This window comes from Octodon degus, unplaced genomic scaffold (assembly GCF_000260255.1).
Source record: "Octodon degus isolate 3935 unplaced genomic scaffold, OctDeg1.0 scaffold00168, whole genome shotgun sequence".
NCBI lineage: Eukaryota > Metazoa > Chordata > Mammalia > Rodentia > Octodontidae > Octodon > Octodon degus.
In genome coordinates, this window is record NW_004524744.1 from 1,096,621 (window position 1) to 1,114,879 (window position 18,259).

At 44.4% G+C, this 18,259-nt stretch overlaps 1 protein-coding gene across 1 annotated transcript in view; it reads left to right on the forward strand.

Annotated features, from left to right (window-relative positions):
* Fras1 (Fraser extracellular matrix complex subunit 1) overlaps positions 1 to 18,259 on the forward strand; it is a 471,233-nt gene that overhangs the window by 231,451 nt on the left and 221,523 nt on the right. Inside the window, exon 9 of the mRNA XM_023703303.1 lies at positions 12,391 to 12,534. Within this exon, the coding sequence (XP_023559071.1) occupies positions 12,391 to 12,534 (144 nt within the window). The remainder of the gene's footprint in view (positions 1 to 12,390; positions 12,535 to 18,259) is intronic.

The following is an 18,259-nucleotide window of genomic DNA, read 5'->3' on the forward strand; positions in this document are numbered from 1 at the left end:
GATTCACTTTTGCAAATATGTTTTCCCAACTTTGTTTCTTTCTGTAGCATTTCTGCTTGTGCCATTTTTGTTGACTTTTTGCCACTGACCTATGTCTTTGGGTGCTGGTCCAATACGTTCTAAACTTTTCAAAGAAGAATCTGGCTATTTTATTATAGCAACAGGTTTTTCAGGATTAATTTCTTTTGGCAGGACTACTTATGCTATGACTGGTGTAATTCTCTACTTTATTGACCCATCAAAACCCTAAGTACACACTGTTCTGAGGAAACTAATTAGCAGAAATCACCTGATTAATATTCATGCTCCCTATGCTAAATACAGAGCCAAGTAAAAATATGGGACAGAACCACGTAGCACATAAACATGGCTCTTCAGCAACAGTGAATGAGCAGGTAAACCAAGGGGTAAAAGAGCACTCTGAGCCCTGCCCTTGAGGCACACCACCCTCGGGAGCCCTTTCCAGGTTCCCTTTCCCCTGGAGCTTGGTGGTGTGCACACCCCCATGCACCTAAATGTGTGTGTATCCACACTATTGTTATATCTTGGACTGTGTTCAACTAGCTCTAGTGATGAGCTATAGACCACCTTGGACACCTCAAACTGGCCTGTTTCATTTCCCTTGTCTTTTCCAATTTGGGAGCACAAAGATTTGATCCCTTTACATTAAGGGTCACCACTGCTCACTCTTTTAATCAAGCTACATTGAAACACACAGGGTGTAGGTCACCTCTTCTCTGCAGCAGGGAGGACCAAACAGTAGTCTCCGTGGCAGTACCCAGACCTTGCATTTTAGTCTGAGCACTTGGGTTTCTGCCTGCCTGGCCAGGCTTTCTCTGCCACCATCTAGATCTGGTTTCACATCTGCTCTTGCCTACTCCATCCTACTCATGAGGATTCCTAGAACTTAGTTTCTACTTTCGTTTCTGCTACTTGTCCTGTTAATCTTTCAATCACCAGACCTCTGATGGCAGGTTCTGTTCATGTACAAATTCTTCTTGGTACTCCACCACACTACATGACCTGCACTCTCCCTGCATGGTTCTTGAATTTATCCCATCCTTCCTCCCAGAGGAGTGGTTTCATTGCCTTATCTTAGAATCTTTGATCAAAGCTAAATCTAGATCTAGACTGGAATGTACAGGACCTGAGAATATTCTTTCAATCAACCTCTGGCAAAACCACTGAATCGTGCTCATCAACTATAAATATAAAAGCCAACAACAATAGCATGTCTTAAGGAAAATTTATTAAAGAGTAGTTCATAAGACTGTAGAATTTGAATAGAAAAAGAGTAGATTATTGCCCACTTTTTTTTCCGGAACCGGGGATTGAACTCAGACCCTTGCGCTTGCCAGGGAAGCACTTATTCCACTGAGCCATCTCCGTGGCCCTATTGCCCACTTTTTAAAAAAATGTTTTAATGTTTTATTTAATTATTTATTTGGTACAGGGTCTTGCTACACAGCTCAGACTCATAGTGATCCTCCTGTCTCAGCCTCCGCATTGCTGGCATTACAGGTGTGCATCACCGCACCTGGTTTCGGGGGCCAGCACGGAGGCATGACATGTGGTACTGGGGGTTGAACCCAGGTCCTTGCACTTGTTAGGCAGGCACTTAGACCACCGAGCTATCTTCCCAGCCTGTTGTAGTGCACTTTTATGTGTATATCAGTGTTTGACTGTAACAAATGATTCCTGAAGGCTCCAAGGATGGGGACTTGTGACCTTGGGGCTGATCCTGCCTGCATTCTGTAGGCGGCAGCTTGGAGCATGCAGCAGTGGGGAAGAGTTTAGGCTCTTGAGCTCAATCACCTAGATTCTAATATTGACTCTGGCACCCAGCTGTTCTTTGACTCCATGCTTGAGCTGCATGTGGGTAAACAGAGGCAGCAGGATCTGCCGCACAGCGCTGCCACAAAGATGAGTTCACTTACCTCATTCAGGATATCCTACCTGGTACCTCATACCCTTCTACTGTCCACTGAGAGCCTTGGATTTCTGCTATGCATTGTTCCTCTTCATGATTCCTTTTCTACCTATCCTCTGTTCATTCTCTTGTGACCACTGCTGTAAGGTCCTGAGGATATAAATAAAATAAGACTCTGTGTTTAATAAGCTTACATCAAGGCAGGTTAGCTGATGTTTACAGAAATATAAGAAACACCAACAAGAAAAATAAAATAGACACAGAAAACACCTTCGGAGCTTGTTTCATGATAGTGCTTTGTGGTTTTAGATACTGAGACCTAAATATCCAAGCAATTGGGTGTTTTCCAAGGCTGCCTGGAGTGGGATTATTATTATTTGGGGGGAAGGGTACCAGGAATCGAACTCAGGACCTTGTATTTTGCCACTGAGCTATAGCCCAGTCTCCCTGGGATGGGATTATTTTGAGTTTCCATTCTGCCACTCATTGCTGTATAGCTTCTACTAAATGTAGTCATTTGGTCTCTCTGGACCTCAATTTCCCAACAATAACATTAGGATAATACAGTATTATCTACTTTAAGTTGAGTTATATACTTTATCTACTTTAAACAGAGTTGTAAACTGTTAATATCTGATTTAAAGTAGAATAAAATATATTATGGAGAAGTCAATATAATATAAAGAATAGTTTCTTATATTCCTTATGTCAAATTAAAATCCTTTTTGTTGTGTGTTCGGTTTAAACAAGATTCTATAAATATTTGGGCTTTAAATAGTAGTAGGGTGTATTTAGAGGAATAGTTTACTGCAAAAAATATGGTGAGGTTTACTGGTAAGATGGTGACTTGGTTGAAGTTTAAAAGCCATGGTTTCCCCAGAGGAATCAGGGTTGGCTCAAGCAGCCAGTGAGCTGATCGTCTGAGGAGACGAAGCACTGGTTCAGGCCAAAGCACTGAACACTTTATGGGTTGTGGTGCTGCGACTCAGAACGTGACTTGGCAAACCTGGCCGCGCCCTGCCTAGGCTTCAAAGCACAGGGACTGGTGGAATTCCAGAGTGAAGCCCTGGGCAGGCCAGACCCACCCTTACTTGGCTAAGCAGGCTGGTACCCTTGTGGCTTGCACAGCATGGCCCAGAATCAGGCGTTGCTCCCCCCTTCATTGCCAGACTGCATGTTCTCTTTGGGGGCTCAGCACTTTCCTGCTGTTCAGTCTTCACTTGTGCTTTTTAGATCCTATGCGCTGTACAGACCTTCTCTGGCATCCTCCCCCAGCACTGTGGTCTCTCACCAAGCTGCTGCCTGTAGTGTGAAAGGGGACTTGCTGCTGCAGGTGATCTTTATTAGCCCTCCTTTCCATCCAGGCAAGAAATACTTGTCCAGCCTCTTCATGCAGCAGGTTCTGTCCAGGTACCCGGATGGAGTAAACCCCATTTCTTCCCTGTGCTAAGGAACTTCCTTCTATAACAGGAGGAGAATGTCAAAGGAAGGAAACAAGATAATTTCAGATAGTTATCATTAGCTGAGTTTTTACATTCAGCTACACAGAAGAGTTTTAAAAGGGAAATGGTGAGTGGCTGGTTATTGAGGCATGTCACACTTGAATTACACACAGTGCTGAGCACATATAAGGCATCCTGGAATCATGTACCATTTTTTGTAGTGTATTAGTATATTTTTCTGGTACATAATGTTTACATTCCTGTGTGAAATTGGCACATGACATTACATCCCAAATCTTTTTTCAATCTTTTCTCTCTCCCTCCGTCTCTTGATCTTTTTCTCCTTGGAAAACCCTATATCTCCCTGCTTCCTATTATCTGTCCTTTATTTTGCTCTTAATTTTTGCTCTGTGTTTCTCATGTCTTCGTTGTATAAATTGTGATAGACACTGTATGGAGAAGGACAGGAGAGCAGGGATCTTATAGGTGACCTGTCCTCTGTGTAACTTCTGGTGTTTACTCTTCTTCAGCAGTTCCCACCTAGGTGTGGCTTGGGAAAATTAGAGCACCCTTGTTTTCCCCACTGCACCCCTTTTCCTCTCTTTTTTTCCCTTTCATAATTGAGTGCTTGATGAATCTGGAAGAAAAACTCTTGTTAAAGTATCCCTGGGATTCTAGTGATGTCCAGGGAGTGTTTAGCGAGGCAAGGGAAGAACCACAAGACCGCCTTTCTGAGAAGTATGTCAACAGAACTCGGCCCAGTGCAGCAGCCAACAAAGGTATTCCAAACCCACTTTCTTTTTAGATATTTATGCACAAGATAAAAAGAGAGATGGAAGAAAAAACAGCTGGTGCCATTTTGCCTGGGCCCTTTGCCTTAGTAGGAAACGGGCAGCATCAGGCTTTGGCCTGTGCCACTCTTAGAGTCATTGTCCATCCCAAAGAGCAGAGAGAATAAAAAAATCACATGGGCCAGCGAGATAGCTCAGTGGACTAAAACACCTGCTTAGGCAACCTTAGGCAAGCATAGGGCCTGCGGTTCCCTCACTTGCACCACATGCCGCACTAGCCCTGCGCCCAGGATGGGCTGAGCTGGCTAGAGTCTGTGTGTAGTGGTGCATGCCTGCAATTCCAGCACTGGGGATGCTGAAAACAGGAGGATCAGCATGAGTCTGAGCTGTGTAGTAAGACCCTGCAACAACCAAATATACTAAAAAAATAAATAAATGAACCACACACTCAGGGAAAAGGCCTGCCACAGGTACAGGGGTACATAGTCTTCCAAGCAGATCCCATCCTTCCTGACAAATCTGAGCCCTCAAAATATTTCAGCAGTGGATCATGAATTAGTGAATGTCTTCTAGTTTTCTGCCCAGTTGTGTGTGTCCTCAGTCATTTCAGCTAGACTGCATGGCCTCTCTTCTGTCTCTTTGTTCCTCCCTTCTGCCCTGTACCACTTCCTGTTCTTCCCACCCCTCCCAGCCCATTATCGCCTCTGCCATCTCAGCCTATGCCCAGCAGGTGGGAAGCCTGAGCGTGGCAAATTAAAGGGGTACTCTGGCTGCTGATCTTTCCTTTGGCTCTAGTTTCTATAGACAAACTGACAGAGCTAGAGAAGTCAATAGCCATTTAATGATCTGATGAACAGGCTGTGTTGTGGGGTGAGGAGGTGACCCAGGGAGGCGCAGCAGCTGTGGGTCGCGTGGTCACCACGGATGAAGGGAAGCTGAGAAGCGAGGCTCAGGTCACTGCACTTGCAGACCAGTGGAGCGCACACCTGTGGGGTGAGGAGCTCAGGTAGGAGGGTGCGGGGTGGGAGGGGTAACTGAGAATGTCCCTGGCAAGCCATGTGTTGCCTTTATTCTCTGACTTATGATCTAATAAAATGCCAGCTTACATGTTAAGTCTCCTTCCATGTAGGCCTGCCAACACCTCCAACCGGGAAATCATTCCTTTGGTTCAAGCTCTATGTCTAAAGAAGACCGCAAAAAATTCAAATATGTTACCCAGTACCAATAAATCATTCAGCTGTATCACAAGTGTGGTTAGTAGATTAACTAGCGGTGTACCGAGCATGTGCCTTAGGGAGCAGAAGTGGTGTTTCTCCTCTGTTGGTAATTTTCCCCTAAATACCAAATGAGTTCATCTTTGTTGTAAAACTTAATTTGATAAAGGCAATAAAATATAAGGTGAAGCAGAAGGGAGAGGAAAGGAAGGGGACATGAAAAGAATTAGGATATGTTGTCGATATATGACAGCTCCCCGCGATGAATATAATCATTGTGTTCTGCAAAGTTACACAAGCCAAAAATTAAAATTTTAAAAAGTAAGTTTATAAACAGACCTGAATAAAGGCCATAAAGACATAAAGATAAATTACTAAAAAGAAAAAGCAGTCAGCTAAAATCCCAACTTTACGCCCGCAAATCACTTCTACTAGCATTTTGGTGTCTGTGTTTCTGATTTATGAATATGTCCTTGCATATTTGTCTGTACCAATGCACACATTTGTTTTTTCAAAATAAAGTCACACTCCTCCTAGAATTTCGTTTCTACTTTCCCCTGTTGGTGCTAATCTCCATCCGGCGTCTGGTGCTAAAGCTGTTGCACGATTTCATCTCTGGCCGTGCACTCATCACTTAGCCCATCTTTGGTTGTTTGATACTTGTTCCTAATCAACCATTATCTGAAATCACCATGGAGTAAACATTTTTATATAGAAAATCTTCCTATGAAAGTTGGACATGTGATTGTTGGGTCCAAGTGTACATTTGTACATTTTTAAGGTTTTTGATATATTCAAGCACATTCCTCTTCTTTTTAAACAATATTTATTTGCACTCTTCCCAGAAATATATGCGAATGCCCACTTGGTACCACACTTTCCAGCACTAAGCATGATGTTTTTTAAAAAGCATGTCAGTGTGGTTCCTGCAAAAGCAATCTCATTTAATGTTTTCTTTATTTTGGGACTCATACAAAACAAGTTGAGTCTATCAAATGTCAGTTCCTGGCTGTTCTCTGGCTCATCTGTCTGTCTGTCTGTCTGTCTGTCTGTCTGTCTGTCTGTCTGTCTGTCTATCTGTCTGTCTGTCTATCCATCTGTCTGTTCTATTTGTTTTTACATCCCATTCCCAGTTTCCTTCTCCCTTGCTCCCAGCTTAGTAATTATTCCTGCACATTTCATGTGTTGTTATTATTGGACAGCTCCTTCTAAAGGTGGCTCACTAATGACACGCCACTAGGTTCTGGGGTACTCACCTCTTCTGCTGGAGTTGAATTCCAGGTTATTGTCATGTGGAACAAAAAACTGAAAGAAAGGTGCAAAAGGCAGTGGCAAAGTTTATTTGAAAAGCAGAAGTGAAGTGGAGGAAGACAGTGGGTCTGCAGAGGGAGCTTGGGCTGTGAGGTGAGCCCCAACAGTAGGCTCTTCTTGCATCTGTGGCCTTTTATGTCTTTCAAATCTTGGGGACACCCAGGAGGACTTCTACAAAAGGGTCCTGTAAGGTGGTGCTGGGATCCCAGGCCTCAGGTTGAAGTCAGGTCTAGGGCATCCTATTGAAAACTTGCTCAAGTTCTCCCAAAAGTCCACGTGCAAGGGTTTTGGGAACTGTTCACTACGTGTTTTCCAGGATCTTGTAGTTAACAGGTCATACCCCCTTCCCCTGCCAGTGTCGCAATGCCCTAATCTCATATTTGATTTGTGTGTGTGTGTGTGTGTGTGTGTGTGTGTGTGTGTGTGCTTTCAGTCTTTTGTATACATGTAAATATTCATACATATTACTGGAGTAAAAGGATCAAAATGGTGATTGTTTAGCTACCTACTGAACTTCCTTTAAATTTATGTGGCATTTGATCCTTTTAGGCAACCAGCCTTAGCCTTCTGTGGGGTTGTGGATTGTAGGGTTTGGAGGGTCAATAAAGGAATGAGAGATTAGGGAACGTTCTTCCTGACCTCAGAGCCTCACCAAGCTATCTATTTTTCAATCATTTTGTTGTCGATAGTCTGCTAGGGATTGAACTCACTGCCTTACCTATGCTAGGCAAACTGCCAGTGAGCTACAGTCCCCAGGCCTCTTTTTCGCCTTTAGAGGAGAAGCAGGGTCTGTCTAAGTTGCCCAGGTTGACCTTAAACTTAAGCGCCTCCAGCTTCAGTCTTCCAAGCAGCTGGAATTACAGGCGGTCATACCCAGCCTCCAGCCACTATCCAGAGGGCTTTTGCTGTCTCATAAAGATTGCAGCGAAGAGCTTATCAGGCCTCTGGGAAAGTCCTATTCCCATTGTATAGCTGCTGGACAATTTCCTGAGGTCTCCATTGCTTACCTTCCCAAAGTGTTTCCTACCTTCTACCTTGAGTTGTACTCTAATTTTCTCTCTAAACTGCTTTGCTTTTGACACGTTGGGACAAGATTTGCAAAGTCTTTCGTAAGCCATCATGCTACTCTTTCTGTCATTGCAAATGTGTCAGCTTCTCTGGTCCTCATAAATTAGGTGCAACAAATGTCATTATCAGGCTACAGGCTGAAAAGCAAGCAACAGTAAGTTTAATGTAGAAACAGCCTTCACCCATCGAGAGCTCTTTATTGAAACTACCTATCACCTGGTAATTTGTAAACCTTGGTGATCCTTCCTAGCCTTTTTTGAAATGAATGTGACAGTGTAGTTGTCATGGAATGAATAAGAATGTACAAGTTTGGCTTGGGTATTTGGCTTGGGTGTGAGGCTCTGCTGAGGCCAGAAGTTTTGGTGGTAGCTGTGTGGTTTTGAGACCCAGATTCCTCAGTTGTGGCATCTTGGAAATTGGAACCACAGGCTCACTGGGAATCCAAGAGGACCTACAGGTGGGGTATGCGAACGCTCTGACACATGTCGCCATGAGGCCCTTTCTCCTTTCTGTGCAAACAGTGTGCATGTCAGTATCCAATCACTCACCAGACCCAGAAAATGTCTGCAAAATAAGAAATTATATATAAGCTTTTAAGGCTTCCCTGAAAGAGGGGTGCATTTTATGCCTAAAGAACCACAGGTTTAAAAAAAAAATAACCTATTTCTCCATTATCAAGTGCAAAAGAAGTTTCTTATTTTTCAAGCAGGGCTTTAGTGCAGAGTTGACAAAAGAGAAATAATTGCTTCCTGTTCATTTTTGAAATGAATTGCCTGGCAAGTCAACACATGTCTTGAGACACTCTAGAAGAGTCAGGGGCCTGCCCAAATGAACGATCTACTGCCTGCACGATAAGAAGGTGGTTTTTCCTTACTCACCCTTTAAAAAATTTATGGCCACAATTTTCACAATCTGCTATTCAAACCCCAAGTGATCTGAAATGTATCACTAAAAGAAATCAGAGAGAAAAGTCAGAGAGTGACCTTTTACTTTTCAGAGTAACCAGAAAGGAATAAAAGCCGCACGTAACATGAGCCTGCAAGAGGAGATAATCTTCAGAGCATACGTTCCGGGGTAGCAGTTAGAAATTAATTGCAAAACACAGCAGGGTGTGCTGTCCTGTGAAGTGACAGCACGTCTTGGTGTGTGTTGAAGACCGAATCCCCGATGCCATTGTGCCTGCCACAGAACACATCTCTTGTCCAGCATGGAGAGCACAGAAGGCACAGGCAGGACCTGTATCCTGTGGGGTGCTCTGTGGATGCAGCCTGAGTTTCCTTGTCAGAAGCACACCTGGCTGTCAGCCTTCTCAAATGCATTTTATAGCCTCAAGGTTATGGATCTCAAGTTGTATAAAGACAGTGACTTTGTGCTTAGTTGTTTCCAAGCAGAAGGTAACTGACAGGACAGATTTCCCATGGCCAATGAATGCCTTCATTTAGAATACATTTAGCAAGTACTCACCAAGGTGGGCATTGAGGTCTTCCTATGACTGAAGCATCATATCCCCCACACCCAATTTGGAAAGCTACTTCATTTCACTCAAGGAGATTGATTTGGAATAGAGTAGTTAGTGCAATGGAATAAATACCATATTGCAGGGACCTAGAGAAAGGAATCAGGAACTTTGTTTAGACAGGGTTAGCAAAGGTCCTCAGAGGCAGCTACAACTTAGGAGGCCTCTGAAATGTCAGTAGGATTGTACAGGCTGTGGGAGGAGGCCTCAGAGGTCAAGGTTGGGTGGGCTAGTCCTACATGTCCCAAGGGCAGCCACATGACATCTTAGAGACCCTGCTTCATGTGGGGAGGAAGCGGAAGATGGGGCTGGAAAGTTTCCCTGTGAGGCATGGGGGTGCCCAACCTGATCCATGATGCCAAGGGTGATATTAAAAACATTTAACAAGAATGAATCAAGGCTGGACAGGATACACTCTCTCCTGAGGAAGGCCCTTTGCGCCCTTTGCTTGCTGCAGCATGGCATGGCCCAGGTCCCTCTGGAGGCAGAGGATCAGATAAGGCTGCTAGGGTCAGACCAGTTGGGAGAGATTTTCCTATTTTAACAACCAGTGTAGCTAGGTGTCTGCACAACCATGAAGTCAGCCACTGAAGAGAACCAGGGAGCTGAGTTTTCATTTCTGATCTCTGTACTCCCTGAACAAAGTTGATTTTCTCTCTGAAGATGTCTTGAGCTAATTACCCTTGCCTTTCCTATGGCCAGAATGAACTTGAAAGAGCAAATCCAATTATTCTCCTGCCCTGATTAAAACTCTTCCACGGGCCATGCTCCATAGTCCTTACTTGATATTGGTCGTCTGACCTGTGCTGTCTTTCTGGCTTCTCATTCGTTCATTATGCCCTTGGGCACTTGCTCCCCAGCGCAGTTCGCCCGTTCCCTGTAAGAGGCCTTGGCTCATGGCTCACCTGTGGCTGGCATAGCTCCTGGTACAGTCCATCTGCTGGTTGGTCGATCTGCCTGATGTTCTTTTGTCTAGAGGAGGTTGGGGTTGGGGTATTGTTGGTTAGGTAGTGGCTTTGGATCTGCTCCAAAGGCCTGAACAGTGACTGACACTTCATTGGATGACTACAGGAATGAAAGGTAGTGGAGTAAACAAATGACATTTGTGTGTGTATGTGTGTGTTACGTGTTGGTTTGATGCTGCAATCCTTGCTTCCATTTCTTTAGTTAAAATGTAGCATGACTAGTGTAGCATTTTACACTAGTCCTAAGCATGACTAGTATTCTCATATAACCTTTATAAAATGTGAATAAGGAGTTCGGTATAAAGGAAGTCACATAAGAATTTGTTTAAAGCACCAAGCAGTGCTCTGGGCACTGAGATAACAAAGTAAAATTGGGCTGTGCCTGCAGGAAGCCGATGACCTCTGGAAAGGACAAGGTATTAAGTAAGGAAACTGCCGTCCCCCTCCCCTTCCTGCCCCATAGTCCAAGCCTTCATTGTCACTCCCTAGGGCCACACAGGAGGCTCTGAAGCAGTCCCTGCTTCCACACACGCCTTACACCCTCTTTCTGTGGCCACCAGGGAGTTTTGAAAGTCCAAATCAGAGCTCATGTGGATGTTGCTTGAACCCATTCATGACTTCACACTGCATTTAGGATAGAAACCCTTATTCGGTTCCTTGGTCTTCCAAGTCGGTTTTAATAAGGCCTCTGTCTGCAGCTCCAGTCATACACCGTGCCACTGTGCCCTGTGAGTCCCCCGAAGTGGCCTTCCACTCTGTCAACACCATGGTGCTTCCCTCCTTCTCCCACTCCTTCTTCCTTTCCCTTTCTTCTACAGTACTTGCCACTGAAGCACAGGCTTTGGGCATGTTAGACAAGCATTCTGATGTGAAACTACATTTATAGCCTTTTTTCAGAATTTCATTTTGAGACCTGGTCTTGCTAAGTGGCTTGGGACGGCCTCACACTTGTCATCCTCCTGACTCAGTGTACCCCCATGCCTGGCACCCTTGCCTTCTCAGCAGCATTGGTACGTTCCCCTCCAGTGCTTCCCAGACTGGCTCGTTTCCTTTCGATGAATCTAAAGAGGGTCCCACCACTCCAGCACTGTTACTCTTAATGCTAGCACTTAAAACAATTTGTAATTATCTTTAAATTTGCTTGGGAGAAAAACTGTCTGAAATTAAGTCTCTCTTCGGCAATTTGGAATTTAGGGAAGAGGACTGGGTCTTGACGTTTGCAAGGTAGGCATCCTTCCCTCTGCCTCCAAGGGGTACCTAATGAAATTGCAAAGGTATGATTATGAAGTCATTTGCAAGCAGCATTCATTCCCCTAACCAGTTTTGATCAGAATCAATTCCTTTGCAAAATAGGTTGTGTTCTACTGTGAAGCAAATATTTTTAAAATTAAGCTGTATTAGTGAAAACATAGGTGGCATTAGTTATAAAGATAGCTGTCAAATCTGTCAATTATTTACAGTAGGACTCTCTTTGCAAAAGTGCTAAGGTGAATAGCAGCATAAATTATTATAAAAATCAAATGCTAGAGGGAAGAAAATTTTAGAATCTAAGGGAACCATTCTGATTATGAGCAACATGCAGACAGAAACTGAAGGCAGAGAAGGCTCCAAGTCCTCAAGACACACCTGTAGGGCAGATGCCATGAGGGCAGGGGGGTGGCCACAAGATCAGTTTGAGGGAGAATAGAAAGAGAGAGTCACATTATGTCCTTGAAAGGTCTAACCAGGGGCTGGCTCGCCAACTGCTATCCTCCTCAGCTGGCTCTGATGGTGTGCAGGTGGGAAGCGGCTACTTCTCCCCACGTCATTTTGGCAGGGGATAGTGGTCCATCTAATTTCATTAGAGAATCCATCTTTCTCTAGAAAAATTATCATTTCCCCACCTGTGACTCCCATGCCTCCAAAGCCACTAAATGTTTGCTCCAAATGTCTTGGCAACAATTGGTTGAAGTTGTACTCCTGGCTCCCACAAGATACTTTTGCCCTCCCCAACCCTCCCCTAGCTTTTCTCCTGAGGCTGCACAGGGGTAGAGCCGTGGGGCAGCCTAGGATGTTGATTTACAGCATCTTCCCTGTGAATTCAACAGCTTGTGGGAGAGCGCAGGGGGCAGCTGTCCTAATGGATCACTCACTGGCTTTCTGTTTGCTTGCAGCATGTCATGCATCCTGTGCAGGCTGCTCAGGCCCCACCGAGAAGCACTGCGTGGTCTGCAGAGACCCCTTGCAAGTGCTGAGACATGGCAGCTGTGAGAATAGCTGTGGTGACGGCTTCTATGACAAGCAGGGCACCTGCATGGGTAAGTGCTGGGTGGGATAACCCAGCATCCCTCGTATTTGAGTCAGAGCACTGATAACCCATGGTCCTCTCGCCCAGTGGATATGGGGTTGGTGCGGACATGGGCTTTGCCTATAGTTTAGGAGACACATTCTACCACTGGGATCCCCGTTCCTTGTCCTGCCAGCCTGTTGGTGTGGGTCCCCATCCTGGTTTCACACAGCAGATAGAGATGGTGAAAAAGCCCAAGCCTCTGGTCTCAGCCTTGCAGCTCTGTGGAAGGGAATGGGGCTGCTGCTCAGGCTTCACTTTGTGTAATTAGGCTTTCTTCTGAATACACAGTACTGGGATGGAAATGGGCCAGCCTTGAGCCTTGAGTAGACCCTACCCATAGTGGTGTGGGAGCCCTGACGTTAAGCAGCCTTCTTCTGTTCTACCGTTAATAGCCATAAGCATAACAATAAGAACTAATGCAGTATAGTGAGTCCTTGAGCAGGCACAGCGAGCGAGCCTTGGGGGCAGTAAGGCACAAGGCACAAGGCAGTAAGGCACAAGCCTGGCTGTGGGTGAGTTCCTTACTCTCTCTGCCCATTGTTCTCTTTACATAAAGTGAAGCTAAGGGTGGCCGTGTGGTAGGCAGAATTATGATCCCAGAGGTGTCTGCTGTAATCTTCAGAGACTGTGTACACTATTGGCAAGAAACATTTGCAGGTCTGACTGAATTCATGGTCCTGGGATGGAGCGATTATCTTGGATTATGGGGGTGAGTCCTGTGTAATCATGCAGGTTCTTACGTGAGTGAGGCAGCAGGGTTAGACCAGAGGCCAGGGAGACGGGAGTGCTGCTACCCTTAAGACTCTGGACAGGCAAGTGGAAGGCATCTCCTCTGGAGTTTCCACGAGGGCTGTGGCCCCGCTGACACCTTCCCACTTCTAGAACTATCAAATACTAGATTGGTGTCACTTGTTTTATCCCAAAGAGTTGCTATAAGGTAAGAAGACTGAGGGAGAGGACTGACTTAAAACATGCAAAGCACTCAGAATACGGCCAGGCACAGAACAAGGGTTTGTGTGGTGCTGGGTTCAGTCCTTCAGAGAACTTCCTGATGTGGCTGTTCTCACTCCCAGGTTCCACAGGAGGAGCAGCAGGGTGAGAAGCTTGCCTCAGCTCATGGAGCTAAAGGAAGCACAGTGGGGTTCAAGCTTGGATCCTTTAGCTCTCGATCATGAGGTCTCTGGGTTGCACTGCTGCTCACTGCAGTGCGGATTTGCCTCATTTCCCCCTCTTTTGCTCCCCACTGCCCTTCTCTGCTGGCCCTTCCTCGTCTTCACACTGGCATGTAGGTGGACTGGCTGCCTCAGGAGCACTGCTGCGGCTGCTGCTGGTAGCAGCCTGCTGGCAAATGCAAGGTTGAGGTTGAGTTTATCGCCACCGCCGTACTGTGGTGACTGTTTTATTCCATAACTGAGTCCACTAAATCAACAACTGTAGGCAGCCCATAAAACTTTCTTGAGGTATTGTTCTCATTTTGCTCACTGAGCAGGGCAGCAGTGCAAATGAGAGTCTCTTTGGGCCTTGACAAATCCACTTGTCTCAGGGAAGAGAGAGGCGGCTACTTGGTGTAAAGCTGTGTGGAGACCCATCAGCTTTGCTGGCGTGAAGAATCTTCCTCAGTATGGATGAGTCACAGGTGGCCTTTGTAAAGATTCTGGAGGAGACAGGGAAGAAAGGCCCGGCTGCCATTAGCCTGAGTGTGTTAATCTTTTTCTGCCAGCACCACTTTGCTGCTCAATTAAGCCACATGTATTCTCAAAAGGTCGACAGATGTCAATTTTGCACTAATCCAGAGGACTAAAGGCATTTACCCTTTAAGTCCCCAGGAGGCTGGTTATTGTCACTGAGAAAGGAGGCTCTGTGACCCTGACCTGCTACTGAGACTTGCTTGTTATTTTCTGGACTGAGAAAGCAACTTTTGCTGGTGTTTAAAAGGAGACATGGTGTGAGCTTTGGGCCGCAAGGGTGTGAATCTTCTTGTGCTCAGAGATTGAGTGAGGAAACAGAGTTCTCTGTAGCCTGAAAGGATGAAAAATGAACAGGGAGGCTCAGAGAATGTAATATCTGAAATGTTATCTATATACGTGTTGGGAAGTGTCAGGAAGGGACCTTCTAGATAGGAGGATGGACCTTGGTTGACGTTAATCAGCCGACTCATCAATTTATCAACTAGTAATTACCAAACCTTGGCATTCTTAGCACCATGAAAGATTTTGCCACACCATTGACATGGACCAGCACACCTTTCGCTAAAAACAACTGCAGCATAGGCTTTCTGTAAAATCTTAAAGAGTTCTCAAAGTTTATATTAAGTGACTTCAGGAAATGTTCCCTGTAAATATTTTCTGAAACATCAGTGAACCAAGTCACTGATTGGTATCAGAATGTTAATTAAGGCTCGGGGTACTGATAATGGTGGCTTATTTCCAATTCAGATTGGTGCTATTCAGGATAAAGAATGGCTGGTGCTGGTTTAATAATTTATAACCAACCGGCCCATATCTTTAGGCATATCAAAGTAAGTACTGAGAAAAATCCAGCACAGCCTGTTAGAAGCAGTGGTGTGCCCTACCCGAAGGAACTTAGTGCAGTCAGGTTCACCCGTGGAGTACATCTTGGATTTTGCAAATGCTGGCTAGGAAGGGTGGGGCATGTCAAAGGAAAGCCTCCCCCTTTCAAGAATTTATGCTGTTATCTAGGGCTTTTCTGACTTGAGCTATCAAGTTCTGAGGGCTTTTTTCTCTGTTCTTCTACCTCTTTCTTTTGTCTTTCTTTTCTTTTTCCCTCTTCCCTCCCTAGCTGAGGCAACCACTTGCATTTTAAAAAAAAAATTTATTTACTTATGTATTTTGACCTACTAAGGATTAAATACAGGGCCTTCTCATTGAATTACATTCCTGGCCCTTTTTAAAGTTTTTATTATTATTATTATTTTAATTTTAGGACTGGATCTCACTAAATTGCCAACTTGTCCAGTGTGTGCTTGACCCAGAGATCCTTCTGCTTCTTTTTGTTGTTCTAAGCATATCTAAACTGCTTATTTTTGTCTTCAGTGCATATATATTTACTTTCCTTAAAAGATACAATGTTGGGCGATTCACCAGCACTGTAGATTTTAAGATTTGTCCCCGTTGTTACATCTTCTGATGGTCTCACAGCTGCCTGGCCAACGTCCCAGAGACGGCCCCCTCCCCTGGCCCCATGTCGTGCCACCGCCATAGAGCCGCAGGGAACACAATTTCCTTTTATGAGCTTGCAGAACTGTGGGTCTCTTGCTCTGCACGTGCCATCTTGATGACATAGTACAGGTCACCTCCCAGGAGATCTGTGCAGTCCACACTGCTAAGGATGAGGCATCACCCATCCTCGTATCCTTGCCACCATTTGACGTCAGCAAACCTTGACATTTTTTTTTTTTTTTTTTTGGTCAGTAGGTAGAAAGGGACATCTCAAGATAATTGGCTTATTTCTCATTATCAATACATTTGAGCCTGTCTTATCTCCTATAGGACTTTGAGTTTCTTCTTCTGTGAACTGCTTTTACTTTGCTTTTCCCAGAATTCTTTTGGCTTTGATACTATACTATAGATATTAACTCTTGTCAGTTTAAAATATGCATAGTTCTTATCCTCTTGTCTTCTAACTTTGAATGTGATATCCTCTGTTAAAAATATTTAATTCATAATTTTTTGCTGTAAAGTTTTACTTTGAGTCTGTAAAAAGATCTACTACTGAGGTCCACAAATCATTTGCTCTGTGTTTCCTTCTATACTTCAGTAGTTTTGTTTGAACTTAGGTTGTTGATCGTTCTGAGTTCTTTTATGTATATGGGCTTCAGAAGGAATCCTGTTTAATTTTTCTCTATTTTGTTATCTAGTTTTCTTGACATTATTTAGTAATTCAATATAATTGTTTCTGTTGATCTTTGTTACCTATTAAATTTCCATATGCACATTGGCCTTCTTGAGCTGTTCCACGATCTAAATTTCTTTTCCTACACTGTTATTACACCCCTTTGTTCACTAATTTCTGCTGCCTTGGAACATCTCACATCTGATCAGAAAAACTCTTGCTTTCCTCTTCAAATTTGACTTAGCTGCTTATTGGAGTGCATGTATTAAATTCCTAAGACAATTCAACTGGGAATTTTATGGATTTTTATATTGAATGTATAGATTAGTGTGATGACAACAGACAACTTACCAATTGTCCTATTTGAATTTACAGATTACCCTCTGAGTATCCTTTTAGGTGTGTCTTGTTATGCTTAAGTATGTAGTGTTTTCACTTTTTACATTCCTGTAGTTTTTCCATCTCTGGGAAATTCCATTTAGCTTGCAGATTATTCAGCTCTGCTAAGATGATGTCTAGAATTAGGAACTTCAGGAGTTTGTATGGGGGCTGGAAGGGAAGAATGCTTTTCTTAGAATGCTTTGTTGCTTGTTGCAGTCCTGAGTTAAGGGGTGGCATTATTTCTGTCTGACATTAAGGCCGTTCTTGGTCCATTTACTGAAATTGCCTCACCTTACTGGTTTGCTTCTGGAAGGTCTTGAGTGCTCCCAGATGCAGAACGGTGCACCTGGCCCCACTGCTTGGCATCTTTTCTCTCAAGTTCTCAAAATAGTTTTTAGAAGGTTAACAAGGTGTAGGTGAACTAAGGGAACAGACACGATAAATCTCAGCAGTTCTGTGTTGCTGAAACATCGATTCTCTGTGTTCGCTCACGCAGAAACCAGCCAGCGCACACAGCGTGGACCCAGGCCCTGTGCCCTCCTGTGTCACCCTGTGCCTGCTCTGGCTAAGGCCATTCTGCCCCTTGGCAGTTTTGAATGTATATCTCATTTTTACCTAACTGTGCTTTTACTAGGCAGTCAATTTTTTCTTCTAAAACAGTGCATTCCAGGATCCACGCTTGCTTTGAGTTTTTTAAATGTGAGAATGACAAAACAATCCTCACTTATTATTTATTATTACTAAATAATCCTTCTAATTCTCTTTCCTGTTGGTTGGCCTTCAGGGGCCGTTAGTGGAACAGTTTAGAGTCACAACCTCCCCTTCTGTTCTGTTCCATGACTCCCCAGAAATGTGTGGCACAGGCCACCCAAAGTCCAAGTTCTAAATGCAGGCAGTACTTTTCAGAAGAGACTTCTCTTCTGGAAGTTCTTCCTGCTTTGACTTCTTGTGGCTGTACTCCTTATCTATCCCCTATAGAAAGATTTGTTCTTGATCAGGGCGGGTAAGTTTTACCTCCTTTGTGAGTTGTTTTGCTGCCTAGGTTCTTGCCTACTTCACCTGCATGTGTTTCATGAGTTGATCAACCAATTTCTGGTCTTGTCAACCACTTGTAGATGATGACCTTTAGCACTCTCTCCTGAGCTCCAGACCTGTAAGTCAGCTGCTTCCTGTACCACACACGTCCTAGCTCTGTTCCCCATAGTCCCCTGGGCCCCCTTTGTCACTTGCACTCTGTGAATAGCGCCTCCTGTCCCCAAGTCTGACTCCTAGAAGCCATCCAAAACACTTTCACTCTCTGAGATCTGTGGACCTCTCCACATCCTTCATCCAGTCCCCAGTCATCACAGTCTTCCCTGGTTCTGGCTGTGATTTTCCATCTGGGCTCCACTTTGCTTCCTCACTTCTCCAAACTTCTCTTTAAAATGTACTCACAGTGATCTTCTTATCTATAAATTTAG